General features: G+C 40.9%; 2 protein-coding genes across 3 annotated transcripts in view; one reads left to right on the plus strand and one right to left on the minus strand.

The window, feature by feature from the left end:
* The window catches only part of STIL (STIL centriolar assembly protein), a 64,439-nt gene extending 39,351 nt beyond the window's left edge, over positions 1 to 25,088 (minus strand). Inside the window, exons 1-7 of one of the 2 annotated variants that reach the window (XM_069558483.1) lie at positions 24,985 to 25,088; positions 14,521 to 14,995; positions 9,216 to 9,302; positions 5,816 to 5,923; positions 3,666 to 3,778; positions 2,260 to 2,444; positions 1,198 to 1,445 (exon numbers count right to left, since the gene is read on the minus strand). In XM_069558483.1, the coding sequence (XP_069414584.1) occupies positions 1,198 to 1,445; positions 2,260 to 2,444; positions 3,666 to 3,778; positions 5,816 to 5,923; positions 9,216 to 9,259 (698 nt within the window). In that variant the 5' untranslated portion in view covers positions 9,260 to 9,302; positions 14,521 to 14,995; positions 24,985 to 25,088. Of the gene's footprint in view, positions 1 to 1,197; positions 1,446 to 2,259; positions 2,445 to 3,665; positions 3,779 to 5,815; positions 5,924 to 9,215; positions 9,303 to 14,520; positions 14,996 to 24,984 lie in introns of those variants that run through there. The other variant, XM_069558403.1, reaches the window with a different exon arrangement.
* Positions 25,089 to 25,711: 623 nt separating this feature from the next.
* The window catches only part of CMPK1 (cytidine/uridine monophosphate kinase 1), a 35,969-nt gene continuing 33,737 nt past the window's right edge, over positions 25,712 to 27,943 (plus strand). Inside the window, exon 1 of the mRNA XM_069558613.1 lies at positions 25,712 to 26,049. Within this exon, the coding sequence (XP_069414714.1) occupies positions 25,879 to 26,049 (171 nt within the window). The 5' untranslated portion in view covers positions 25,712 to 25,878. The remainder of the gene's footprint in view (positions 26,050 to 27,943) is intronic.

The following is a 27,943-nucleotide window of genomic DNA, read 5'->3' on the forward strand; positions in this document are numbered from 1 at the left end:
CTGCCTTGACAGCCTGATAAATTCCTGCTTCACTACTACATGGACACAGATATTAAAGAAAATAAACTAATTTTTTGGTTAATTTTAACACACATTTCTGTGTCCCCATTGAGAAGCACTTTATTCCTCCAAGAGAATTTAAATGTTCAATTTAGTTCAAACAGTTAAAAATCACTATGACCTTTGACCATTCATTTTGGAACACTTTTTCCTTTGTGCCACTACAACCAGAAAGGTGCTCTGATCAGTGTGTAGGCATTTTCTTGCTATTTCAGGGACAGCCGGAGAAGAAAAACCTTTCTCTTATCTTTTTTTGAAGAGGCATTTTTGGTAGATGAGACTTGGAGTTGAGTTTACCTTGCCGAACAGTTTTAGCTCTGGAGACCTAACAGGAACTAGGGTGGAGTCAGTGGGAAAGGAAGCCAGAAAGGAATTGCTTAGACTTTAAAGCAGTGGGTGCTTACATTGTCTGACCTAGGTCAGCAGACAATGGTTAAAGAAAGTGGATGAGGATTCAGGGAAGCAGCCCTGCTGAGGACCAGAATGCAAGCAATTTGGCATGCATTTCCTAAGAAACCAAGAGTGGTGGACAGGAGGCTAGAGAGGATGCTGCTGCAGCAATGTGAGGAAACTCCACCCTCAAGTGGTTGACAATTTAGTACGCAAGAGTATTTAACATTTTAATTTAATTATCTCCTCTATCTGCTGTGCTCATTATCCACAAGTAAAACTGCATATTACAAATAATTCTCTAGCCCCCGTTAGGCTCATTATCAGAAAAATAATTAATTCAGCAAAAATTAGCAATTTTAGGGACTTCCCTGGTGGTCTAGAAGCTAATACTCTAAACTTCCAACGCAGGGAGCCCGGGTTTGATCCCTCATCAGGAAACTAGATCCCACAAACTGCAACTAAGAGTTCGCATGACTCAACTAAAGATCCTTCCTGCTGCAACAAAGATCGAAGATCCCATGTGCCCAAACTACCACCCGGCGTAGCCAAATAAACAAGTAAAAAAAATAAGCAATTAAAAAAAATTAACCACTTTATCACCTTCCTTGGTTATTTCTCTAGCCATCAAGTATCAGGCATGTAAACTGACTGAACAATTATTTCATATTATGTGAATAACATGAAAATATACTACTGTGACCAATATTTAAAATTTTGGATGAATATGTCTTTTACTTTACTTACCCATATTTATAGGTACCTTGAACTTGAGAAATATTCAGATTACTGCTCAAATTTCTTGCTAGAGCTGTTGGAATGATGGGGATGGGTTTCACAGGTGTGCACTTAAAGGTGTTTGCTAGAGTTACTGCTGCCCAATCCAAGTCGAAATCCACAGTGTCCAGACTCTCCCTGGAAGTGATGTGAGCTCTCAGGGCAAGTAGTTTTCCACAGTCCAAGGACTCTTTGCTACACACATGATGCTGCAGAGCCTGAGGAATCGACATCACACGATTATTTTAAAATTTTGAAATCTGTACACATCTCTAAAGGATTTGTTTCATATATCTTGCATTAACAAAAAAATTTCTGATTTGCAATATTTCAATTCTCTTACTTCTTCCATGTGACCAGAAGGTTACATGAAAAACGATGTTAAATCAAGTAAGATTTACTATACTGTACAAGATTTTCTATACTCCATCTATATAAAGAAGTCCATTCCTCTTTGATTATGTTCTTATTACCCCAAATGGTCAAGTTGGTTCTTCCTCTGTAGTTGCTCATGTACACTGTCCTTTCTGGTCTCACTGCCACCACTCTACTATAGGCAAATACATCCCTGACTATTGCAAGGCCTAACTATTCTGACTCTATTCAGCCTGCCCTATCACATTAATCATCCTTGATTTAACAGTATTTCCTTTTCAGAAATTTTCAATGAAAAACACAGCCCATTAGACAAAGTTAAAATTCCTTAGCTTGGCAGACAAGGCTCTCTCTGATCTAGACACACTAGTTCTGAAGTGTGACTGCCCACAAGTCCAGCAAAAATCTCCACCCTCAATGTTTTCCTTTGTACTTTGCTATCTTAGTTACGTTGCTTCCTCTTCCAGAATGCTACCCATATTATCCAACTACAATTTCCATCCTCAGAAACTATAGTTAATTGCATTTTAGGTCGACAATCATTTAGTCAAAAATTTTATGAATATCTATTAAATATGGGTTTATTAAAATATAACACAATACACATAATTTGATTCTTTGCTAATTAGGAATAATCACATTATCAACAAATCTTACCTTGAAAGCTGAATTAAAGTCATCTGCATTGTGAATTATTTCTCTTGAACAAAGTCCTTGAGTATGAATTTTGCATGGGATTACAAAGTCCCCAGGAAGAAAAGCAGTAGGGATTCTCTCCAATAATTCCGGTACCTCTCGACCAGGATCAAAACGATCTATTGTCAATGTCACGCTTTCTTCATCTGTAGAACAAAACAGCAGTTATTACGTGTGCATGCATGCTCAGTCACTAAGTCGCGTCTGACTCTTTGTGACTCCATGAACTGTAGCCTGCTAGGATCCCCTGTCCATGGGATTTCCCAGGCAAGAATACTGGAGTGGGTTGCCATTTCCTCCTCCAGGGCATCTTCCCGACCCAAGGACTGAACCTATGTCTCCTGCATTGGCAGGCAGGTTCTTTACCATTGAGCCACTAGGGAAGCCCAGCAGTTATTAATTAGAATGCCAATTATGAAATGTGAAATAACCAAGCAAGCCCAGATTATAGGAAAGCATTTTGTTCATACTGAGAGTACATTAAACTCTGATTACTTCTTGGAAGAAAAGTTATGACCAACCTAGATAGCATATTCAAAAGCAGAGACATTACTTTGCCGACTAAGGTCAGTCTAGTCAAGGCTATGGTTTTTCCTGTGGTCATGTATGGATGTGAGAGTTGGACTGTGAAGAAGGCTGAGCGCCGAAGAATTGATGCTTTTGAACTGTGGTGTTGGAGAAGACTCTTGAGAGTCCCTTGGACTGCAAGATCCAACTAGTCCATTCTGAAGGAGATCAACCCTGGGATTTCTTTGGAAGGAATGATGCTAAAGCTGAAACTCCAGTACTTTGGCCACCTCATGAGAAGAGCTGACTCATTGGAAAAGACTCTGATGCTGGGAGGGATTGGGGGCAGGAGGAGAAGGGGACGACCGAGGATGAGATGGCTGGATGGCATCACGGACTCGATGGACATGAGTCTGAGTGAACTCCGGGAGATGGTGATGGACAGGGAGGCCCGGCGTGCTGCGATTCATGGGGTCGCAAAGAGTCGGACAAGACTGAGCGACTGAACTGAAACTCTGATTTAAAATTTAAAAAAAAAAAAAAATTTTTTTTTAACTTTTTATTTTGTACTGTGGTATAGCCGATTAACAAGTAATGTGATGGTTTCAGGTGAATGGCATAGGGACTCAGCCATACATATATATGTTAACTCTCATTTAAAAAAAATAACTTGCATATATATTCATCAACATGACCAGACTACAACGTCTATGATAAGCAGTGTCAACTTTAACTCATCTTCCTAACACTGGTATACAGCAAAAAAAGAAAAAATGGTCAAAGTATATTACAATAATTGGCTGAAGCAGTAAACACAGAGTCTATTATAGTCATAAAAATAATTTTTCAAAGTATGTTACCTTCATCTACTGTGAGAGAACCAAGTAAAAAGCATGGCAAGTTGTTTTTATTCTGTTTAGCATGACGACAAGCAAGTCGGATGGTCTTTTCAGTTACCACAAGCCTTGGATTTCTGAAAAATAACAAGCCTTTTATGAATGTGATGGATCTGACAGCCTAAAAAATCTTTCTGTCATGAAATGTTGCCTAAGGTACTATATATATCTTTTAAAATGTACAGAAAGATCACTGCTGGGAAATCCTACGGTCAAAGGCAAGGTGTAAGGAGGGCTGCCTGGAAAGCAATATTGCAATAAGCAGACACTGAAATTACAGTTATCCTTGAGGCATTTGCTTAATTTTATGAACCACAGCAAAGATCAAGAAACTATGAGGTCTCCTATTTTTGTAAATAAACTTTGATTGAGATAGTCACATCCATTTATTTACATATTATCTATGAACTTCAGTTACCAGCATTGCTAAATACAAAATGTAAATACAATTCACATGCTTAAATATCAAAAGGACTCTAAAATATGAACAAGGAACAAGATACTATTAAAAGACCAAATTTATTATTCTATAAACTGTGTATATATAATAAATTATCTTCCACATGTATAGTATATACATTTAAAAACCTAAATGAACAGGTTAGATGACAACTAATAAGTAGCACAGCTAAAGAGTAAATTAGGAGAGCTGAAGAACAAAAGAAATACTCAAAATGTAGCACAGAAAGATAGCAATAGAAAACACAGGTTAAGAGACATGTAGAAAAGAATCAACAGGTCTAACAAATATTTAAAGGAACTTCCACAAGATATTGTTTAAAAAATTATTTATAGTAATCATTGCCTTACATATTCAGTGATATCACCCTTCTCTGCCAACTAGTTTAAAACTTAAAAACTTTTTGACATGTAACTTCCTTTAGTTCCTCTATTCAGTTGATCACCAAATGCTATAAAATGTTTCTTCAAAACACCTTGTTTCATCCTTTCCTCTTGGTCTCAATGCTGCTACACTGCTCTAAACCCTTATAATACCTAACATTTATTGACTACCTCTTATGCCCAAGCATTGTGCCAACTGCTGCTTTAAAACCTGTCTCATTTAATACTTATAAGAGTGCTATGAAACAAGTGTCATATTCCCATTTTATTTTAGTTTATTTTTGGCTGCATTGGTCTTTGTTGGGTTTTTTGCACTGACTTTCTCTAGCTGTGGTGAGCAGAAGCTACTCTTCTTGGCAGTACATGGGCTTCCCACTGCGGCAGCCTCTCTGCTGCAGGGCACAGGCTCCAGGCGTGAGGGCTTCAGTTGCTGCAGCACACAGGCTTGTGGGACCTAGAGCATGGGTTCAGCAGCTGTGGCGCACAGGCTTAGTTGTTTCGCGGCATATTGAATCTTCCCGGATCAGGGATCGAAACCCTGTCCCCTGCATTGGCAGGCAGGTTCCCATCCACTGAGCTACCAGGGAAGTCCCCCATTTTATAAATAAGGAAACTGATCCTTGGCTACTTTACTGAGGTCACTTAAATAAGAAAGGGTAAATCAGGATCTGACCCTCCAGGAAGTCTGGCTCTAGTTTAACACCTTAAACCACTATAGTATAAATCTGTATCACTTAGATAACAGACAACCATCTCCCGCTTAGGGCTGACTCTAAGCTTTCCCCGCTATGATCTATCCTTCTTAGAACTCTGCTTTTAACAAGTAACTCTCTAATATACAATATCTCAATGGATCTCTGTTATACTTGAAGCCTAAGCTTCTATGTCTGTCTTTCACAATCCTGGTCATAACTCTAATATTTTACACTCCTTTTAAATGGTCTATTCACTCAAAATCAGTTCAATTTTCTCAATGTTATTCAAATACCATGCTGAAGTATGATGAAAAACTCAGTTTTCATTATATTTTGCCTCTTGAAGTCCTATAATACTTAGAACCTTAGATTTACAGAATATTTTAACTGTGAAATTAAGGACTACTTCTCAACATCATAAGGAACAGGTTTAAAAAGAAGCAGAAAGAATATTTTGCCTCAGAGGAGCCTAGGTGGAAACATTAAAAAAATAATTATTCATAGTAACCACTGCCTTACATATTCCTTAGATTCCTGTTTATACTGGTTTAATTTGAAAATAGAAGCATCTTATACCTGTAGTAACGGAGATGTAAGTAGATGAAATCTCCAATTGGCACTGGGTTCCAAAGTGCACATTTTGATGGAGGAAAATAGAAAGGCACCATCCTGCTTGAAGAAAATCTTAAAAAAAAAACAAAGCACAATGAGAAACAGACAAATCTTACAAGAAACAGTTTAAATAACAGGGCTTTTCTGATTGCTTTTGTAACTTTAGAAGATTTGAAAAACATTTTTAAAAAGTAAAAGAAAAATCTCTTGTAACTCTACTATCAAGAGAATAAACACTCAAAAGTTACATCCTTTTTTTCCTATTCACATATACATTTATATACACATGAGCCTTTTAAAAAAGAACTGAGTATAAATTCTATAAAATCTTTAAGTAACAGAAAATGAATATAAACAGTGAATTTAAATTTTAATATCTATCTTTCTGAACTAATTTCAGGGAAACACTTAAAAAATTTTGAAAAACACAAAACCTTTTCAGGGCTTTCAAACTTGGTATTTTAGGCCCTGTCACATGGAGTCTTTTCTTTTTGCAGCATCACATGGCATGCGTGATCTTAGTTCCCTGACCAGTGATTGAACCTGTGCCTCCTACAGTGGAGTCTCAACCACTGGACTTCTGGGGAAGTCCCACACATGAGTTTAATTACCGAAGCATCAGAAAAACATCAATAATTCCTCAACAAAGATCATGCAAGCAACATAAAGCAATGTTAAATCATATACGGTAGCATCACAGAGTTTTTATTTTGTACAAGTGAGTAATTTGAGAAAACTACAAATAAGAAAAATAATGCAAAGAAAGGACTAGGAGAGAATATCAGCTAAAGTCACATGTAATTAAAGCAAGAAAGCTCTGCAGTGAGCTACCTACAAAAGTGCATTTGCATGGTGGTAGACTACTAAATAGTTGAATTGAAAAAATATTTATCATATCACACACTAAGAATATCTTGTTCTAGATCTTACTTTCATGTATCACCTGATAAAACTTACCAACTAAAATACAGGCCCCAGTCATCTGCTATGATGATCCACAGATTATCACAGATGATCCACAGATCATCATAGATCCACAGATTATCTGCTATGTACCAGGCATCCTACTGGGCACTTTACATGTACAATATTTCTCACTAAAACTGTTTCTGAGACACTTTATTGTCCACTTTGGAGATAACAAACTCCAACTTCTACAACTTGATACAACAACTAAGTAGCAGAGCTAGAATCCGTATCTAAGTGTGGCTGATTTCAAAGCTTGTACTACTAGAAGCTGAATGATGCAATGCTTTAGACCATGGTTCAGTCTGGCTCTACCACAATCTTAGCTATGTGCTTGCAAATCTTTATAAGGATTTTTAATCTCTCTTTATTTGAAATAGACACAATCTGAAATTAAGAAATTTGTTCAAAGTCACAAAGGTAGTTAAGTGACAAATTGTCAATTTATCTATGTCTCTACATCTAATATATTTATTATTTACCAGTTGGTGAGAAGAAGAGTGATTTAAGGGTTAAAAGCAAAGCCTGGCTATTAGCTGCTTAGGTCTTTGATTTTCGAACCTGGCTTCAAAATTTGCTAGCTGTGTGACCATGATCAAATCAATGTCTCTGTACCTGAGTTTCTTCAACTGTTAAACAAAATAATATCAGTATCTCCTGGGAGAGTTATAGTGAATACTTATTAAATGAGTCAATATATATAAAATGCTCAGAAAAAAATCCTGGCTTACAGTAAGTGCTCAATGTTAGCTATTTCGTTTTGTTATGAGTAGTCCATTTCTTTTCGCTGTAAGTAGCAGTGCAGGTTTAAAATCCAACCTGCACTCCTTCAGGTTTACTTCCTTATAGTGCACAACAGAAATCATTTCAGCTTTAAATACTGGCTATACCAGTTACCAACTGTATAACTGTGGGTTGGTTAAGATCTCTATGCTAGTTTCCTAGCATGGAAAAAAACAAAAAAAAAGGGAGGGATAATAATAGTACCCATTTCTCATAGGTTTGTTGTGAGGATTAAATAAAAATAATGCATGCAAAGTGCCTATTAGCACAGAACCTGGTTTTATTAATTTTTTCCTTAATCTAAAGTATACAGTGAGACAGACTTGAGAGGCAAGAAAGATAAAAACACCTTGAAACTGGGTGCAAAGTTCTGCATGTATGTATAAAAGTACTTTTCCTTAGGGAATGAAATTCATGGCTATTAGACATTCAAAGGGGTTTGTAAACAAAAATAATTCAAAACTGCTGCCCTAAAAGCCCACAAATTACAGAGTTCAATAAATGAACTAAAATCTAGAGTTGTATATGCCAGGAATTATCAATTTAAATCACAAGAGTATATTATTTCCCCTAGAATGTAAGGAATGGATTTGACCCAATAATAAAATTAAAGAGAAGAACAAAGGCTGATAAAGTTTCAAAGAATAAGAGGTAGCAACAGGGGAGAACAGAAGGGCCAAAGTCAAGCAAAAGGAATACGATAGCCTCTTTGGGTCATGTTTCCCATTGTCTTCATCAAGAACATCTGCCACAAAGAAAAATAACACAGAGACTAAAGGTAACTCATGGATGCAATTCTAGTTAGGAAGAACAGAAATTTACATGTCAGCAATAATTGTTCTTCTCAAGGGGGAGAAAAGAACAATAAATGATCCAAAGAGCCAAATAACTCAAGCCTTTTGCCTGCTCCTCAAAGTAGTGACAGACTGAGAAAATTAGGAGACAGGTGGCAAGCTCCTCCTCCTTATACCACACTGAGTGGGAAAAGGCTTAGGTACATTCAGTGTGAAATTTTTTCCATCAAATAATTAGAGTTTATAAGAGGGAAGGAACTCAACCGCTTTCCCATTTGTCTAGGATGTAAATAAATATGTATGTGATCTTTAGCCTCAAAAGTTCAGGTACTATTTTTCATCAATACAAAGACCCTCTGTGAAACTAAAATAAGCAAAGGAGGAAATGAGACCAAGATTTACTGAGTGCCTACAATGTCCCAGACCCTTTAGTCTAGCAGTCTTATTTAACCCTCACAATAACCTTCTGATAGAGATTACTGTCCCCAGTTTACAGATGAGGAAATTGAAGCTGCTACTGCTACTGCTAAGTTGCTTCAGTCGTGTCCGACTCTGTGCGACCCCAAGGACGGCAGCCCACCAGGCTCCCCCGTCCCTGGGATTCTCCAGGCAAGAACACTGGAGTGGGATGCCATTTCCTTCTCCAAATTGAAGCTTAGAGAAGTTAAATAACTTGATCATGGTCACCCACCTAATAAATGGTAAAACTGGGATATGGACCCAGATTTTCCTGATTCTAAAGATTATTTTTTTCTCCTTTCTTCCAACCCAAGTTATGTGAGTAACTGTGAAAAGCACATTCTGTAAAAATATTTCTATACCTGGTATTCATCTGGGGCCCTGCAAGAGGATATGTAGACTCCATGATAGTTGGTGAATGATTTATTCAACTTCACATGCTCAGGAACCTAAAGAAATAAAGAGAATATTACTAATGAGTGACAAAAACAAAAAATAAAAAGAAACATGATTTAACCACATATTAGCAAAATAACAGACAAAATTAGGTTACTTATATGAAGTGTCTTTATCCATAGATGAATAAGATAAAGTACTTATGGATTCTGATCACTTTCATACTTTATAGTACTCTGACTGTAAATTAATGTTAATATTTATTCTAGGCAGCAAATCCCACCAACTATCTATTTATTAAGATTCTGCCCCAAGATCCTTGTATTAATTTAGTGAGCTGGGTAGGGCAGGTAGTATTTAATACATGAGATTTTAACCAAAAGCTTCATAATAGTCAGAAAACCACAAAGCAGCAAATAGGAACAATTTGGGCTAGGTATTTATTCGGTCTATAATAAAGTCAACAATTTTCAAGCTTGTGGAGATAGGAGACAAATACTGCATACCCACAAACTAACTTATATTAGTGCCATGTCAGTGGTCTTTTCTTGGCTCCTCATACATTCTCTGGGTAATCTCATCCACTCCCATTGCTTCCGAAGCAAACATAGCAAACTTTCAGTTTCTGCCTCTCTTCTAAGTTTCAAGTCTGTATTTCTAATTGCCTACTGGATTCTTGTTGCTGTTTAGTCACTAACTCATGTCTGACTCTTTGCAACCCTGTAGACTCTAGCGAGATTTCCCAGGCAAGAACACTGGAGTAGGTCCCCATTTCTTTCTCCAGGGGATCTTCCCCACCCAGGAATGGAACCCTAGGTCTCCTGCATTGCAGGCAGATTCTTTACCACTGAGCCACTGGAAAGTCCTACCCATTGGATATCTACCTCTAAATATTATAAAAGCAAAGTACATATCTCAAAGTCCTTTCTTTATAGCTCATTATTTGCTATGTTCTTTTATCAAAGCTTATAGTTAGAATCTATAGGCCCTGTGTATTCTACTTCAATTCTAACAAAAAAGAATTGTTTAAAAGCAAGGTAAGGAATGTGAGAGTTATTCATGCTGGTGAAGAAGTCATTCAGAAAATTTTTTTAGTTAAAGTCACAATCTGGAAATATTTACAAAAACCAAATCCTATTTAAAGTGCCCCTGTGAGGTTGATAAAAAGTCCCTCTTAGAGGTATCTGGACTTCATGCAGCTTCTATGGAATGCATGTTTTAAACTTTAAAGTCCTTCTATGCTACTTGGTTGTCATGGACAACAATATTCAGATTGATAGCTGTAACTTTCAGAATTAATAAAGTGCCACTTTTCTTTATTAAACAAAAGAGTCTTAAAACTCCTTATTTGTCTGTTCTTTCTTTACCCATTAAGATAAATAAAAAATGTTGACCTATTATTTCTCATTTCAAAAAAATCGATAGGAGTTAATACACAGTAACACACAAGCAAGTAAAGCTAGTGTAGTGAAAGAAAAATCATGTAACACCTACACCTAGCAAAACATATTCTTCCTGTTGTGTATCAAATGGAAACCATCAAGTCATCCTTATCGCTTTCTCCCTCTTCCCCAATATAAACTGTCTTTCCATCTCCACTAACTCAGTTCCTGACTTTATTAGCTCTCACCAGATTTACTGAAAAGTCTCCACAGTGCTACCAGAAGGGCTGCCTTTGTGCCCAGTGAAAAAGGGTTGAAAAGCATTAGTTGCTCAGTTCAGTTCATTTCAGTTCAGTCGCTCAGTCGTGTCCGACTCTTTGCGACCCCATGAATTGCAGCACGCCAGGCCTCCCTGTCCATCACCAACTCCCGGAGTTCACTCAGACTCACGTCCATTGAGTCCGTGATGCCATCCAGCCATCTCATCCTCTGTCATCCCCTTCTCCTCCTGCCCCCAATCCCTCCCAGCATCAGAGTCTTTTCCAATGAGTCAACACTTCGCATGAGGTGGCCAAAGTACTGGAGCTTCAGTTATAGCATCATTCCTTCCAAAGAAACCTCAGGGCTGATCTCCTTCAGAATGGACTGGTTGGATCTCCTTGCAGTCCAAGGGACTCTCAAGAGTCTTCTCCAACACCACAGTTCAAAAGCATCAATTCTTCAGTGCTCAGCCTTCTTCACAGTCCAACTCTCACATCCATACATGACTACTGGAAAAACCATAGCCCTGACTAGACGGACCTTAGTTGGCAAAGTAATGTCTCTGCTTTTCAATATGCTATCTAGGTTGGTCATAACTTTTCTTCCAGGGAGTAAGAGTCTTTTAATTTCATGGCTGCAGTCACCATCTGCAGTGATTTTGGAGCCCCCAAAAATAAAGTCTGACACTCTTTCCACTGTTTCTCCATCTATTTCTCATGAAGTGATGGGACCAGGTGCCATGATCTTTGTTTTCTGAATGTTGAGCTTTAAGCCAACTTTTTCGCTCTCCTCTTTCACTTTCATCAAGAGGCTTTTTAGCTCCTCTTCACTTTCTGCCATAAGGGTGGTGTCATCTGCATATCTGAGGTTATTGATATTTCTCCAGGCAATCTTGATTCCAGCTTGTGTTTCTTCCAGTCCAGCGTTTCTCATGATGTATTCTGCATAGAAGTCAAACAAGCAGGCTGACAATATACAGCCTGGACGTACTCCTTTTCCTATTTGGAACCAGTCTGTTCTTCCATGTCCAGTTCTAACTGTTGCTTCCTAACTTGCATACAGATTTCTCAAGAGGCAGGTCAGGCGGTCTGGTATTCCCATCTCTTTCAGAATTTCCCACAGTTTATTGCGATCCACACAGTCAAAGGCTCTGGCATAGTCAATAAAGCAGAAATAGATGTTTTTCTGGAACTCTCTTGCTTTTTCCATGATCCAGCAGATGCTGGCAATTTGATCTCTGGTTCCTCTGCCTTTTCTAAAACCAGCTTGAACATCAGGAAATTCACGGTTCATGTATTGCTGAAGCCTGGCTTGGAGAATTTTGAGTATTACTTAACTAGCATGTGCGATGAGTGCAATTGTGTGATAGTTTGAGCATTCTTTGGCATTGCCTTTCTTTGGGATTAGAATGAAAACTGACCTTTTCCAGTCCTGTGGCCATTGCTGAGTTTTCCAAATTTGTTTGCATACTGAGTGCAGCACTTTCACAGCATCATCTTTCAGGATTTGAAACAGCTCACCTGGAATTCCATCACCTCCACTACCTTTGTTCATAGTGATGCTTTCTAAGGCCCACTTGACTTCACATTCCAGGATGTCTGGCTCTAGATGAGTGATCACATCATCGTGATTATCCGGGTTGTGAAGATCTGTTTTGTACAGTTCTGTGTATTCTTGCCACCTCTTCTTATTATCTTCTGCTTCTGTTAGGTCCATACCATTTCTGTCCTTTATTGAGCCCATCTTTGCATGAAATGTTCCCTTGGTATCTATAATTTTCTTGAAGAGATCTCTAGTCTTTCCCATTCTGTTGTTTTCCTCTATTTCTTTGCATTGATCGCTGAAGAAGGCTTTCTTATCTCTCCTTGCTATTCTTTGGAACTCTGAATTCAGATGGGTATATCTTTCCTTTTCTCCTTTGCTTTTCACTTCTCTTCTTTTCACAGCTATTTGTAAGGCCTCCCCAGACAGCCATTTTGCTTTTTTGCATTTCTTTTCCATGGGGATGGTCTTGATCCCTGTCTCCTGTACAATGTCACGAAGCAGTCGTGTCCAACTCTTTGTGACCCTAAGGACTGTAGATGGCCAGGCTGCTCTGTCTATGGAATTCTCCAGGCAATAACACTAGAGTGGGTAGCCATTCCCTTCTCCCGGCGATCTTCATGATCCAGGGATCGAACCTGGGTCTCCTGTACTGCAGACAGATTCTTTACCATCTGAGCCACAGGGAATTATTGTTATATAAATCTGACCAAGTTATTCTCTGGCTTAAAGAGTTGATGGCTCTTCTTTCAGTTCAGTTCAGTTCAATCACTCAGTCGTGTCCAACTCTGTGCAATCCCATGAGCTGCAGCACGCCAGGCCTCCCTGTCCATCACCAACTCCAGAAGTTCACCCAAACCCATGTCCATTGAGTTGGTGATGCCATCCAACCATCTCATCCTCTGTCGTCCCCTTCTCCTCCTGCCTTGAATCTTTCCCAGCATCAGGGTCTTTCCAATGAGTCAGCTCTTTGCATCAGGTGGCCAAAGTATTGGAGTTTCAGCTTCAACATCAGTCCTTCCAATGAATATTCAGGACTGATTTCCTTTAGGATGGACTGGCTGATCTTGCAGTTCAAGGGACTCTCAAAGAGTCTTCTCCAACACCACAATTCAAAAGCATCAATTCTGCAGCATTCAGTTTATGTCCTGTTTCAATGTCCATCCAATTGGTCAGTTGTGTCCGACTCTTTGTGACCCCCACGGACTAACCCACCAGGCTCTTCTGTCCATGGAATTCTTCAGGCAAGAACACTGAAGTGGGCTGCCATTCCCTTCTCCAGGGGATCCTCCCTGACCCTGGGGTTGAATCGGGTCTCCTGAATTGCAGGCAGACTTTTTACAGTCTGAGCCACCAGGGAAGCTCCAGCTCCTCTTTATGTACAGAACAAAGGACTTTCAGAACCTGGCCCCACCCTGTTATTCCACTCATCCCTTCACTCCTACATCACATTCAGTGGATACTGGCAGTATCCACGGACACCTACTGTCCCTTTTATTTGGAAGGCCCTGGTAAACCCTCATCCTTCACAATCCAATCCGAATATCAACTCCTCTGTGAAACCGTCTCCTAGATACCATGGTGGTGTTACTACCGACTGTGTTCACACCCACAGCATTTTCACGCTTTGTTATTTATAAATCACTTCCAGCCGACCACGAACTTTAAACGTTAACCGATCCCTTACTATGTAGCTGGAGAAGGAAATGGCAACCCACTCCAGTAATCTTGCCTGGAGAATTCCATGGACAGAGGAGCCTGGCAGGCTACAGTCCATGGGATTGCAGAGTCAGGCAAGATTGAGCAAGTATCACTCATTACTATGTAGCTGTCCGACCATACTGGGCTTCCGTCCAGACATTTTTACAGTAAAAACTTTATATGATAGCATGTTATCGATTGAAAACTTTGTTCACATACCTAAGTACAAATGATTCCCAAGGAATTCATTGTCCCGATTCCCTTTGCGTCATTAGTCCAGGCTCCTAGTCCGCTGAACCCAACATAGGCAGCAGAGTGTTGCCCACCCTCCTTCCCCCAGGCTCGCAGAGGCCCCTCGGGGGAACTGAAGCACAAAAACACTCACCGCAATCTCCTCCGAGTTGAGGTTTGTTTGCTGGTCCGGAACAGAGTCCAAGGAGAACCTCTGCCAACTCGCCCCGCCTCTGGGACGTTGAGGGTCGCGGGAACCGGGGCGGCAAATACAAGCTCGCGAAACCGAAGCCCGCGCCACGCCTGCTGACTGGTCGGAAGCCCAACCCATCAGGGAGAAGGGGCGGTGCCGGACTTGACACTCCCGGTCTCCGCGACGCTATGGTGCAATAGCCAATCAGCGCCCTGCACCGGTCCGACGCCGACCAATCCTAAACCTCCGTGGAGAAAGAGGGGCGCCAACCGCGCTCCAGGATCAGGTTCCGGAGGATTTAAACACTTCGATTTCGTCAACGGTTAAGTTCCGGGGTGGGGCGGCACTTGCCCACGCGCAATGAAAAAAGCCCGCCGGGCGGATGAGATGGCAGAGGAAGCCGGAAGTACAGGGTTGTCTGGCCCACTCTCGGCGGCTAGAAGCGAACCAAATGCCTTGATTGAATGCACAAAAAGAGGGGAAGTTCGATTTCTTCCAGTTTCTTTCCTAAGAATCATACTCGCTTCTCAACATAAAAGATTTTAATTCCTTCCTGTTTGAGCCGAAAAGAACGTGGCCATTTGTAAGCTATTTATACTTACCTTCACAATGAATGGGCTTCCCTGATGGTTCAGTTGGTAAAGAATATGTCAGCAATGCAGGAGACCCTGGGTTGGGAAGATCCCCTGAAGAAGGAAATGGCCACCCACTCCAATAGTCTTGCCTGGGAAATCCCATGGACAGAGGAGCCTGGCAGTCTAGTCCATAAGGTCGCAAGAGTTGGACACAAAAGACTAACCCATCACCCTCCATAATGAATACTGGTATTAGGTATCGTATTGGTATTGTATATATGACATATGATGTTAGTATTAGTGTGATTTATAGTTATCTTCACAAGTGTTGATAATTGCGCCTTCACCGCCATTATCTTATTCGATTGTTTGAACAGCAGAAGTAGGTATTACTATCCCTATTTAAGGAGGGAGGACATGTAGAAGATCACACAGGTAGATAGTGCAGAGTCCAGATTTGAAATGTCACTTACATTTCTCTAGACTTTTGTTAATTTCCTGAGCAATGTGGGAGTGTCTTGATGTCTGAACTGCACTTTTAGGCTGTTTTGTACGACTGTGCATCCACCCTTTTGAGAGAGAGAAAACACTATCTTGAAAAATGTATCAAACAAGCCAAGAAATATGTGCTCCACAGTGTCAATCTCTGCTTTCCTGGAAAAATTCCTAGAATCTAGGAAACACATTTTAAGAGAAATGCTGGTGAGTTTCTCAGATCTGGTGTATGAGCAGGAAGAGCCTCAGACAGTGATGCATGTCTGACAAAGCCTTGGCTGACCCAGTGGAGAACTCTGGAGCAGAGATTGTCCATGAGAGGAATCCCACATTAGGCAGAAATGACCAGAACCCTTGCTGTGCCGTCATTGCCTGGAACTTACCATAAAGAGCAAGTACCATCGTTAAGGCAGATCTGGCAGACCACAACAACAGGCTGCCAGCCAGGTGTACTCTTTGCTGCTAATTGTCAAGTTCTTCCTAGAGATAGATCCAAGTGGCACAGTTTGATGGCTGCCATGGTTTACATTAAGTGCAAAGGCCTTAGGGTGAGCATTTTCTGACATCTTCAAGGAAGAGCAGGAGACCAGTCTGTGCTGAGCAAAATGGGTTAGAAGACTATCAACAGTTGAAGAGGCAGGAGGTGTTGGTAGATCATGGGGCGTTTCAAGGACTTAGCTACAGTCTTGAGTTCTACAGGAAGCCAATGGAAGATTTGAAATAGGGGGCTGTCAAGATCTGATTTTAGGTTTTAAAAGCATCACTATGGTTGCCACATAAAGAATAAACTGTAGGGAGCAAAGGCTGAAGCAAGGAGACTAGTTAGGCAGCTACTGCAATGACATAAAGGAGAGACTGACAGCTTGAACTGGAATGGTGGCAATGCAGGTGGTGAGAGGTTATTGGATTCTGCATATATTTTGAAGGCAGACTCAAATTTTGATTAGAGATTCTAGAATCTAGGACGTAAAAAAAACTGTGTGGGCTCCTTATGATTTATGTTTTTTTAAAGAACTACTTTAAAATATCTGAAAGAGAAACGTAAGATGATATGAATTAAACAAAAAGGAAGGGACAAGCATAACACACAACTCCCTACTCCTTAGGTGTAGGCTGGGCATAGTGACATCTTTCCAAAGTAGACAGTATGTTAAGGAGTGGAGGAAAGAGTAATTTAACAGTGGAGAAACCTGACCATTAGTATTTCAGCCATGTGATCAAGGTCAATATTAATAGTCATGCTGATAGTGTGTATACTTGATATGGTATGATGAAAATGGCACTTCACCTGTATGGTCTTCCTTTCAATAACCTATAAATCCAGACTTATCTTGAGAAAAACATCAGACAAATGTCAACAGTGGGGAACCCAAATAAATATCTGACCTATATTTCTCAAAACTCAAGGTTATCAAAACAAGGAGCGTCTGACAGACTAGCTAAGAGGAGCCTAAAGAGATAACTAAATGTAATGTGGTATCAAGACTGGAATCATGAAGGAGAAAAAGCAGACCAGGTTGAAAAGTAAGAAAATGTAAACAAATTCTGGGCCTTAAGTAATAATAGTGACCGATATTGGATAGGTAACTGTAACAGATGTATCATACTAAATATGAGCTGTTAATAACAGGGGACTCTCAGGGTGGGTAATGAGGAGACTCTGTACTATATTCTCAAGTTTCCTATTAATCTAAAACTGTTCTTAGAAATAAAGTCTGTTTAAAAAGAAGAAAGGGGCCGCCACACTCGCCCTCTGTGATGGCCCCCACTCTGTCTGTGGAGTGTGTTTCTCTCTAAACAAATCCACTTCTTACCTATCAAAAGAAAAAAGAAACCTAAGAAAGGAACAGGCAAGAGGAGAATTGAAGTATATGCTAATTTTTTGAACAACAGCAATAAATAAATGCCTTCTTTTATGCTTAATAATAACTCAGACTTCAATTAAACATTTTATTACCACTGGACTTCTAAGCAGGATATACATTCAATGCTATGGATTAAAAACAGTGCTATGGATAGAGGAGATATTCTTAAAGCTGAATTACAAGTAATTACTGACTTCATTTTTGAATTGGAATGATTCAGCCTCATATTTAGGACAAGTTGGAGGAATCCAAAGGGCTTATTCCTTAGGTATTAAAAATTTTTTGGAATATGATATAATGTAACAAGCATTGACTTTGGGCATCTGGCCCCAGTTCTGTCATTTTAACTCTTGAAGATTGATTTTCCTTTTTTGCATATTGTACATCATCATAAAAAAGAGTTAAATCATAATAGTGTGAAAAATAATTAAAAGACTACCTATATATATTAAGTGTACCAGCTGTACTAACAACTGACAGTGTTAATAAATAAGCAACACATTGCTGTATATACATAAAGATTAAAGGAATGATTTGTTAAATTAGAGAATAAGCTTAGTGAAATCAAATCTACAGATGCTCTACCAAGGATCTACTACAAATTAAGCTTTGTGCTAAATGGCATGGGGAATTGGAAGGATATTTTCTTAAGCAAAGAACAAGGAAAGCCCAATTTTATAGGGACGTGTAATAAGAGGTAATTATCCAAAGCATATATGAATTATTGTTAGATTGCAGCCTATTAGATAGACTGAATATATACCTTGCTATTCTTTGATCCTTGTTTATATAGGCTGCTGCTGCTCTTTAGTGGCTAAGTCATGTCCAAGTCTTTGCAACTCCATGGACTGTAGCCTGCCAGGCTCCTCTGTCCATGGGATTCCCCAGGCAAGAGTGCTGGAGTAGGTTGCCATTTCCTTCTCCCAGGGATCTTCCTGACCCAGGGATCGAACAAGCGTCTCCTGCTTGGCAGGTGGATTCTTTACCACTGATCCACCTGTTTTATGTCATTTCAAGACACCATGGAATTGCTATGGCTATTGGCCCCTACACAGAAAAGCTATGTCTTATTTTTCAAATTTTAAGAGCTTTAATTTGCTTTACAGAGAATCATTTCCAGTATGTCATGCTTTTTTAAAAATGTGTTTTTTAAAGTTGTTGCACAAACAACACTATAAAGAAAAAAAAATGTAACGGGAAAAATTAATCCAAAGTTCTACATTCTAACATACCAATTGTTTTTATTTTTCCCTTAGAGTCCCTGAACATATGACATGGTCTTTAAGATTAGACCTGGTAAACGTTCAGTGTTATAAACCCTGATGTGCCTGTTAACAGGCTCATCATGGGAATTAAAGAGCTATTGTTATCACCAGGAACAGGGAAGCTGGAATCACTTACCAGTTCTGCCCTTATTTACAAAACATCCAACTTTCCCTGTCTCTATTTACACTTCTAAACTAAGTTGGACTGGTGCTCTTAGAAAATGACTATAGCTTTGCTTTTAAGGAATAGCATATTTTTAAGGGGGATTGTTAATCTGTCAATTTATGTAGAATTCCTTTGAGACTCAAACCTCTTGGGAGAGGTATTAACAACAATTAACATGTCAAGTCATGTTGACTCATTTTACTTATTTTTTGAAAGCTTGGAATGTTTTGGAATAAAGACTAGAAAGATCTCTGTAAATAATGGCTAAGCCGACTTTTTTTTTAACCATCATCCTGATTTTGCAGACAAAGAAACTGTAGGTATATGCAAACTACCTAGGCTTGCAAAGTTGTAATAGGCAAAAAATGCTGGAAGACTGCTGAAGACCATCATTTCCCTTCACTGGTCAGCCTGCCATTCTGCAGTATGCAAACTGAGCTCAGCTGACAGAGTCACTCCCAGGAGGGTAGGTGTATTGTCTGTTGCCACATTTGGCATAGAAGCTTTTAAAAAATCATGTTTCTTTTAACCAGTGCTCTCAGAATCTTTGATAAAAGGTACTTTGATAAAGCATTACAGCAAAAACTGCAAATCTGAATAACATCGAGTCTTCATTTTAGAACCTCCATTAAGCATCAGGTTATATAATGGGCTAAGCATCCCTCCAGGAAATAGATCACAATGTAATAGATGGCTATGAAGGCCTCAGGGCAAAGCATATGGCCTGCCATCTACCCACCTGTCCCACCCACCCACCTGTCCTGTCTTTGCTGCATCACCCAAACTGATCCTAGAAACCAGTTCCTAGCTATACTCAAGAAAGGAATTACAGGGCAGCAGTTGTCAAAGACCACTGTAGATAGAACTTGAGTGGCAGGAGCCAAGTTATATACTCTAAATCTTCCAAGAACCTTGGAGTTTCCTTGAGAGAGTAAATCATGTTGTAACAGTAACACAATTGTTATGTTGTACAGAATCATCAGACAGAGTCTCTGCCTTCAAGGAGCTCTAAATCAAGTGTGTGGATACACAGTACACCACAGCGCTACAAAAGAAGTAAACATGGGATGGAGTAAGCGTGGGCCCGACGGTGGCAGTGGGTATAGAAACACAAAAGAGGGGCACCTAACCCAGTCTTGGGAATTTAGACAGAGCTTCCCAAAGGAGGTAAAATCTGAGCTGAATCCTGAAAAATGAATAGCACGTCAAACAGATGTTGTCAAAAATGGAAAAATCAAAGTATGGAACAAATATTTAAAGTGCAAGTATGATAAATAGGACATAAGTGGTGAAAAGGCCCTACTTCTTAAGACCCTTGAGAGTTCACTAGGAACATAGCAATACTCTGGTAATAGTATGTATATACTGAATATATATTCCAAAGACTTAACGTACTTGATAAATAAACACATATGGGTAGGAGTGAGTTTTGAGGATAGCTCTTATTTTTATGTCTTTCTGAGATCAGTCTTCACATCTGTTACAGAACTTACTTGGAATGGATTTTGTGCCTATGGAACTTTTTACCTCCTAAAGGTTCAGTACTGTATAGGATGAATGCATATTTTGAAGCTATACATTCTAAGTTTGAATTTGACTTTGCTAGCTAACTGCTTCTGTGTCTTTAAATAAAGTACTTCCACTTCCTGGCTCTTTTTCCATCTGCAAAATGACAGCACTAACTTCATCATGTGGACTTTATAAGGCAAGGCTGATATTCAGCCAACACACAACTGGTAAGATTGTGTTGGTGGTTAAAAGTTAATTATTTCCATGTGAGTTGGATATAGCTACTTCCCTGAGAACTTGGGACACCTAGGACCTCCTCATGATCCCACAACTAGAGGACTGATGCCTGGCATAGCAAATCCTGGCACAGAAATCGCAACAAATATTCTGATTTTATTAATTATTGAAAAGTCTGAATGTCATCCAAAAACTAAGTAATATAAGTGAAATGCTTGGCATATAGTGGATATTCAATAGATATTAATTGAATGTATTTAATCTATGGATTCAATCTATGGATTTAGGTAGGGAATAGCTTCTACTAGGTGATAGCCATTTATTCAATATATACTCATTGGCACATATTCTTATTGGGGGTCTGATTGTTTGCATCGAGGGGGAACTCACTGAATCTCTGCCACCTCCAAAGATTAAGAGCACTGATATAAGGCTAAAGCAAAATGAATTCTTTGGGGACAAATTCAGGACTAAGGTGCTAAGAGTTAGACCTTTCACTGTGGACAAGCAGACAGGTTAAATGTTCGAGCATCAGAGTAGCACAGTGCCTTTTATGAATGCTTGCCCCCTTGGCTTGGCTCCATGGGACCACCTGTAATAAACAGGTGTTTTGGAAAGCCTCTTCCATGTGTCTCCTCTCTACCCATAGCACTACTCACACTGAACACTCTGGTCACCAAATGTGTGTGACATTTGGGCTGGGGGCAGGGTTCCCATACCAAACATTCCTTGTAATTCAGGGTTTGTTACAAGGCAAAAGATAACCAGAGCAGGCCCAAAGAGACAACAAATAATAAATTGTTTTCTGCCTAGCCTTGTTCTTTCTGGAAAACCCTTGGTAGAGATGGACATCTAGGTTTCACTTTTTCAATATCTTTCTTCTTTAATTTTCCTTAGTTGCCTAACATGGTTGGCAGGAGATGGGCAAGGTGCAAGATACTAAGTACTGAGCCCTTGTAGTCAAATTCTCCAGGGAGTCAAAGAAAAGTTACTACAAATTGCTATAAGTATACAATGAAGTTTTACACCCAGACTCCTTCCTATGTGGAATCCTTAGTTCTGGTGGTCTCTATCATGACAGCTAGAAAGATTATCTTTTTGTCTCTTTCCTAATGTACGTAAAAAGGGCACAAGGCCTTCATCAAAAAACAAAGAATAGCTTCCTAGAGCCTTTTCCATAGATCCCATCCCTTTAACATCTTTCAACTCTGGCAATTATACCAGATGAGATAGAGAAAAGTCATGCCCAAAGGAAAAGAGGTACATTTGCTTCAATATGGCCTTTTTTTGTACTCCTACCACCTCTTAATAATATGACCAGTCATTCTTATTTTCAGCTGACATATATCCTACGTCCTCCTCCCTGGCAGGTGGAAGATTAGGAGACTTCCTCTGAGCTTGAATTGGACTTTTACCACCAGGCATTCTGCCAGGCCAGAGGGCAGCAACTATAGCCTGTGGGCACCTGTTTTGGTATGGACTTACACGCTAGCAGTGGTTTTCACATTTTTAAATGGATTTAAAAAATGAGAGAATAACATTTTGAGACAGGTACAAATTGTATGAAATTCAAATTTCAGTGTCCATAAAAAAGTTTTTTGCAACATTATCACATTCATTTGTTTATGTATGATCTGAGGCTGCTTTTTACTATAATGGCAAAGTTGTGTAGCTAAATGGAGATGCTATGCCACCCAAGACCTAAAATATTTATTGTCTGGCTTTTTACAGAAAAAGTTCACAGATCCTTATGCTAAGTACCAGGACATACCTTCAAGAGGCACAGTAGCTGCAACTGGATAACTGTCTTTCTTCTCATCAAAAAACTAAACACAGCAGGACGGTTTGAGGTCATCTATACCAAGGCTTTCATTTCACCCTTCTCTCCATTTCCTAGTTGGAAGATGAAAAACTGAAGTTCCAAGATTAGCAGGAGTTTCCTAAGGTTACAGTGATTTATTGGTAGCATAGAGACTAAAACTTAGGTCTCCCTATTCTAAGTCAGATGCCCTTGCCTATTAATCTTCCTTGAGTCCTAATATTTACTGTACTAAGTGGGAAAAGATCTTGGACCCGGAACGTACTTTGTTACCTGTCACCATATGGTAACATGAAGACTTTGGACTTAGGAACTCTACCATTCCTTTCAGCCTTGATGTTCTTTGCTTTTAAAGGAGATAATGCTGACTCTATAGCAACAACAACGAAACATCAAGCTGAATTCCAGCTCCTGCTGCTTACTGGCCAGCTGTCTTCAGACAACTTCTGGCTTTGGTTTCATTTGCAAAATGAGTATAATAGTAACATCTATGTTATTAAATCAATAAGGTAGTAACTATGATAGGGCTCAATAAACAAGGGGGAAACAAGGGGCTGAAGGGAGAAGAGATTAGAGAGGCAAAGAAAAAGGGTGGAGAGAAGAAATGGAAAAGAAAAGTAGATGGGGAGAAGGAGAGGAAGTCAGAAATGGGAAAAGAAGGGAAGGAGGATTGGAAATAAGTTAAAAAAAAAAAGTGGATGAGATGGGGGAAAGATGAAAAGAGGCCGAAAATAGTGTATGAGGGAAGAGAAAAAGGGTTGTACAGGGAGAAAGAGAATGGTGGTAGCCAGACAGAAGGCTGTGCCATCATCCTCCCCTCCTGTCTGTATCCCTTCCTGGCACTCTGCTCTCAACAACTTAATTTCACCCTTGTAGTCTCTCTCTTCAAGCCAGTACTATCTCACTTAAACTTCTACCTGGATGATAAATTGAACACCCTGGCCTCTCAGTTCTAATAACAGGGTGTGTATCTGCTTCAGTCTTCTACTCCCATGGGCTCATCCCAGATCTCAGCAGCAGCAGAAACTCACAACCTCTGATACTTCAGTTCCAAACATTCCACTCAGATCACCAGCTCATGTGCTCGAGTACTCCACTGCCACCATTCTTTGACATCAGTACTTCTAATATCTTGACCCCTTCCCTGGCTCCCCTCCACTTCTCCACTGTTAGCCCTCACATGCCACCATTTGCGTTTCTGCCTGATTTTGATTCTGCATGTGCTGTGCTGGCGCAGTTGCTCAGTTGTATCCAACTCTTTACGACCCCATGGACTGTAGCCTGCCAGGCTCCTGGGTCCATGGGGATTATCCAGGTAAGAATTACTGGAGTGGGTAGCCTATCACTTCTCCAAGGGAACTTCGTGACCCAGGAATTGATCTGGGGTCTCCTGCATTGTAGGCGGATTCTTCACCATCTGAGCTACCAGGGAAGTCCTTGATTCTGCATAAACCATCATAAACATTCTCTTGCAAACATTCCCTTAGTCCTCTCTCTCTCTGTTTTACTTGCCTGGCAAAACCCCAATCCTGGATTAGCCCAACTGTTTGCCTGCCCTTCTCTCTGCCTGTACCTGAATAGTCTAATATCTTTAATGATTGTAAATCCATGATCTCAAAAACCAAATGGCTCTTAATACTTCCCAGAAGTCCTATTGATTAGTTTTCTTTAGAAAAACACATTTTCCACTATCAAAGATGTCTATTTCATACCTTTTCTCTCCTCAGATATCCAAGTCCCTTCCCCTTCCCCTCAGGTAATATTGCCCTTTCATTACAAGAAAAAGAAAGTTATCAGACAGGAACCCTTCCTACCTTCAAATCTTCCTGCAACTCTACTCTTCTTGTTATTCCTGTTACAAATGAACATCTTCCTATCTACGACTTCTAAGTCATCTAAGGTCCACCAGGTGTCTTAGATGTGTTCAAGTCCTTTGGATTGCTCATCTGATTTTTCTTCTCAAGGGGTTACCTCTCTCTTTCAAATCATTCCTAGCCCCTTAAGTATGAGCTCGAGTATAGCATTGACCAGTAGAACGTTTTGTGATGACAGGGTTGGTACGTATGCTGTTCAATACAATTTCCACTAAACAAACACATGTGATTACTGAGCTGTTAAAATGTTGTTATTATAACTGAAGAACTGAATTTTTAATTATTTTTAATGTAATAAATTTAAATAGCCATATGTGGCTAAGGGCTACCATATTAGACAGCATGGCTCCTATCGCCCATCCTAAATAAACGTTGTCTTGACCCTTATTTTCTCTATTATTTTCATTTACTCATCTCCTATTCACTCCATTTTCAATCAGGCTTCAAATTAGATATAATGTATGATTTGCTTTGGGCAGAACTCTTTGTAAGTCCCCCTGTTGCCAAATGCAGTTTTATCTGTACTCATTTGTGTTTAACACAATGTTGACTACTACACCACCACAATCCCACCCCAAACACTCTCTTTGCTGAACAACGTATTCTGGTTTTCTTCTTACCTTTCTGGTTCTGCCTTCTTGGGTTCCTCCTCCTCTCTCCAACATTTAAAGGTCTATTCACTAAGACTCATTCATTGAACTCTTTTTCTTCTCGAAAATTTTTCCTAATGCAAGGGGCAGGGAAATGGAGTTATAGTTAGAAGGACTTCCCACTGCAATTAGAATATAATTCAAACTCCTTTCCTTAACCAAAGGGCCTGACTGACCGGTCATCAGCCAAACTCTTCCACCTTTCATTCCCTCCCTCGTTTCACGTATCATTGATCTTATGGGCCTTTCAACTGCTCTCACAGTTGAAAGTCTTAGGGGTTTTGCAAAAACTTGCCTTTTTTCTCTTTGTGGGACACTCTATCTCAGTGTTTAGCTAGCTTTGCTCATTCCTATCCTTACGTCTTGGCTTATATATCATCTCTTCAGAAGTCTGACTACCATAGCCAAATTACATTTGTCTCTTGTTATTCCTCCGTTTGGTTCCTTCAAAGCCAATATTGCTATTTGCATTTATTTACTCGTGTTAATTTGTTCAGGTCGGCTGCCTACCCTCTGGAATTTAAACTTGCGAGCAGATACAATGGATCGTGCTCTCCCGTAGGCCATGTGCCAGGCGCCAGCACAGGCCCTACACTAGCCGGCTCAACACCCGCGGACAGAACGAATGAATGAGCCCTCAGAGGGGCGGGGAGGACTCGGGCGCAGCCGACGAAAGAGCAGCGGAAGCCCCGCCTCTTCCGGCCGCAGCGAGAACGCCTCGGCAGCCACGGCGGCGGGGCCGCGGCGGGCGCCGGCTCGGCCCGCCCTCTTCTCCGCGGCCCGCCCTCTTCTCCGCGCCCCGCCCCGCGCCAACGCCGGCCCGGCTGCTGTCAGCTCTCTCAGCGTCCGACCCAGCCGCGGTGCATGCTTAGCCGCTGCGGCCGCCGGCTGCTGCACGTCCTAGGCCTTAGCTTTCCGCTACTGACCCGCCGGCCACTTTTCCTCTTTCCGCATCGCTTCATGAAGCCGCAGGTCGTGTTCGTTCTCGGCGGTCCCGGCGCCGGAAAGGGGACTCAGTGCGCCCGCATCGTTGAGGTGAGGCCCGCGCAGCCGGCAGGCTCCCTGGGCTTGACTGGACACTAGGCTGGCCCGTCCCGCCGCGCGCGGCTGTCCGCGCCCCCCACCCCACTCCCGAACCGCGGACTACGAGTCCCGGCGGCCGGTGCACCGCGGATTTGCCGGTGGTCGAGGGTCCGCCGGCGCGCTGCATGTCGGGACTGGTAGTCCACGTCCGCCCGCCCCGGGGGCGCCCAGAAAGGAAGGGGATCGCTTGGGGTTGCTTTGTTCCTGCACCCCTGTTCCCTTACATTTTGGGGGCCAAGTTCGTCTTGAGAGTCGGCTGGGAGAGGGATCACGGGAGGGTCCGCTTCCGTGGACCCCGAGCGCGTAAAAGGTCAGAGTACCACTGGTTGTGGGGCGAGTGGCGGCTGTGTCGATTTGGGTTAGAGGTCGGGGTGTGCCCACAGCTACCTCAGGAGAGACCGGTTTTTTCAGCCCTCCCCTTCCCACAGGCCCTCTGAACTCTAAACAGGTAACTAAACTGGTCTTTACTCTAGAAAGGAGCCCCGGGCGACAGGGCTTTAGGTGTTCTGGGATCTGCTGATTGCTTTTTCTGAACCCGTTATGGTTAGTACCCAGCCCTAAAGCCCAACCCGCTTTCGTGAGGTTGGAAAAGCGTGGAGTATGAGATGAAACTTCAACCTCTGGCCCGGCTGCCAACTCACGCCTAGCCTGTTGGCCAGGTCACTTCCTCTCTCCGAGTCTCCGTTGTCCCCACTAGAATCGTAGAGGCTGTGCACGCAGATTTAAACTCAATATGAAATGCCTCCCAACTCTAAAATGGTATTATTCTCCCCCTCCCCCCCAAAGTGTGATAAGGTTACCGGTTCAATTCCGTTAACAATTTTCAAATAGATAACGTGATTAGCTGCAGTGTGGGTTAAAGACTTACTGGAGTATCCGGGGAATGTTTGGGAGAGGAGGAAGACAAGAGATACCTAGAAACAGGAGAGGGACCAGTCGTGCTGTAAAACACCAGAGAATTCTTGTGAAACTCAGACCAAAAAGATTTTGACCCAGAACTTATAAAGTTATTCCCTCCTCTGTTCCAGGATGTGAGTTTTATTCATGTCGGTTCAGTTGCTCAGTCGTGTCCATGGACTGCAGCACGCGGGCCTTCCCTGTCCATCACCAACTGCCCGAGCTTGCTCAAACTCATGGCTTTTATTAGCTTTGGGATTTTACTCCTCTCTCAGGTTCATACAGCCCACTCCTGTACTATATTTTATTCTCTAAAGAGCATCCAGAAATAGTCGGATGGTAACATAAATATCTTCATTATGTGTTTTATAGCTGTATTGATAATTGTTGATCAGTTGTAGGAATATAAGTGGAACTAAATCAACCAAGAAATAGATAAAAAATTTTTTTCTGCTTATTTTTGTTGGTTCTTTTCACTTTTTAAAAGACATGATGATTTGTTTCAAGTTTTTGTTGTATGTATGAAATAACTCACATGTAAATGGCATGATAGGGGAAGGAGAAAAGACTTTACTTTTGTTTGTTTTTGTTTTAATTTTTACTGGAGTATAGTTGATTTACAGTGTTGTGACAGTTTCAGGTGTAGAGCAAAGTGAATCAGTTTTACATGAAGGACTGATGCTGAAGCTGGAACTCCAATGTTTTGGCCAACTGATGTGAAGAACCGACTCACTGGGAAAGACCTTGATGCTGGGAAAGATTGAAGGCAGGAAAAGGGGACGACAGAGGATGAGATGGTTGGATGGCATCACCGACACGATGGTCATGAGTTTGAAATAGGCTCCGGAAGTTGGTGATGGACAGGGAGGCCTGGCATGCTGCAGTCCTGGTGTGCTGCAGTCCATGGGATGGCAAAGAGTCAGACACGACTGAGCAACTGAACTAATAC

Source organism: Ovis canadensis, chromosome 1 (assembly GCF_042477335.2).
Source record: "Ovis canadensis isolate MfBH-ARS-UI-01 breed Bighorn chromosome 1, ARS-UI_OviCan_v2, whole genome shotgun sequence".
In the NCBI taxonomy this organism is placed as follows: domain Eukaryota; kingdom Metazoa; phylum Chordata; class Mammalia; order Artiodactyla; family Bovidae; genus Ovis; species Ovis canadensis.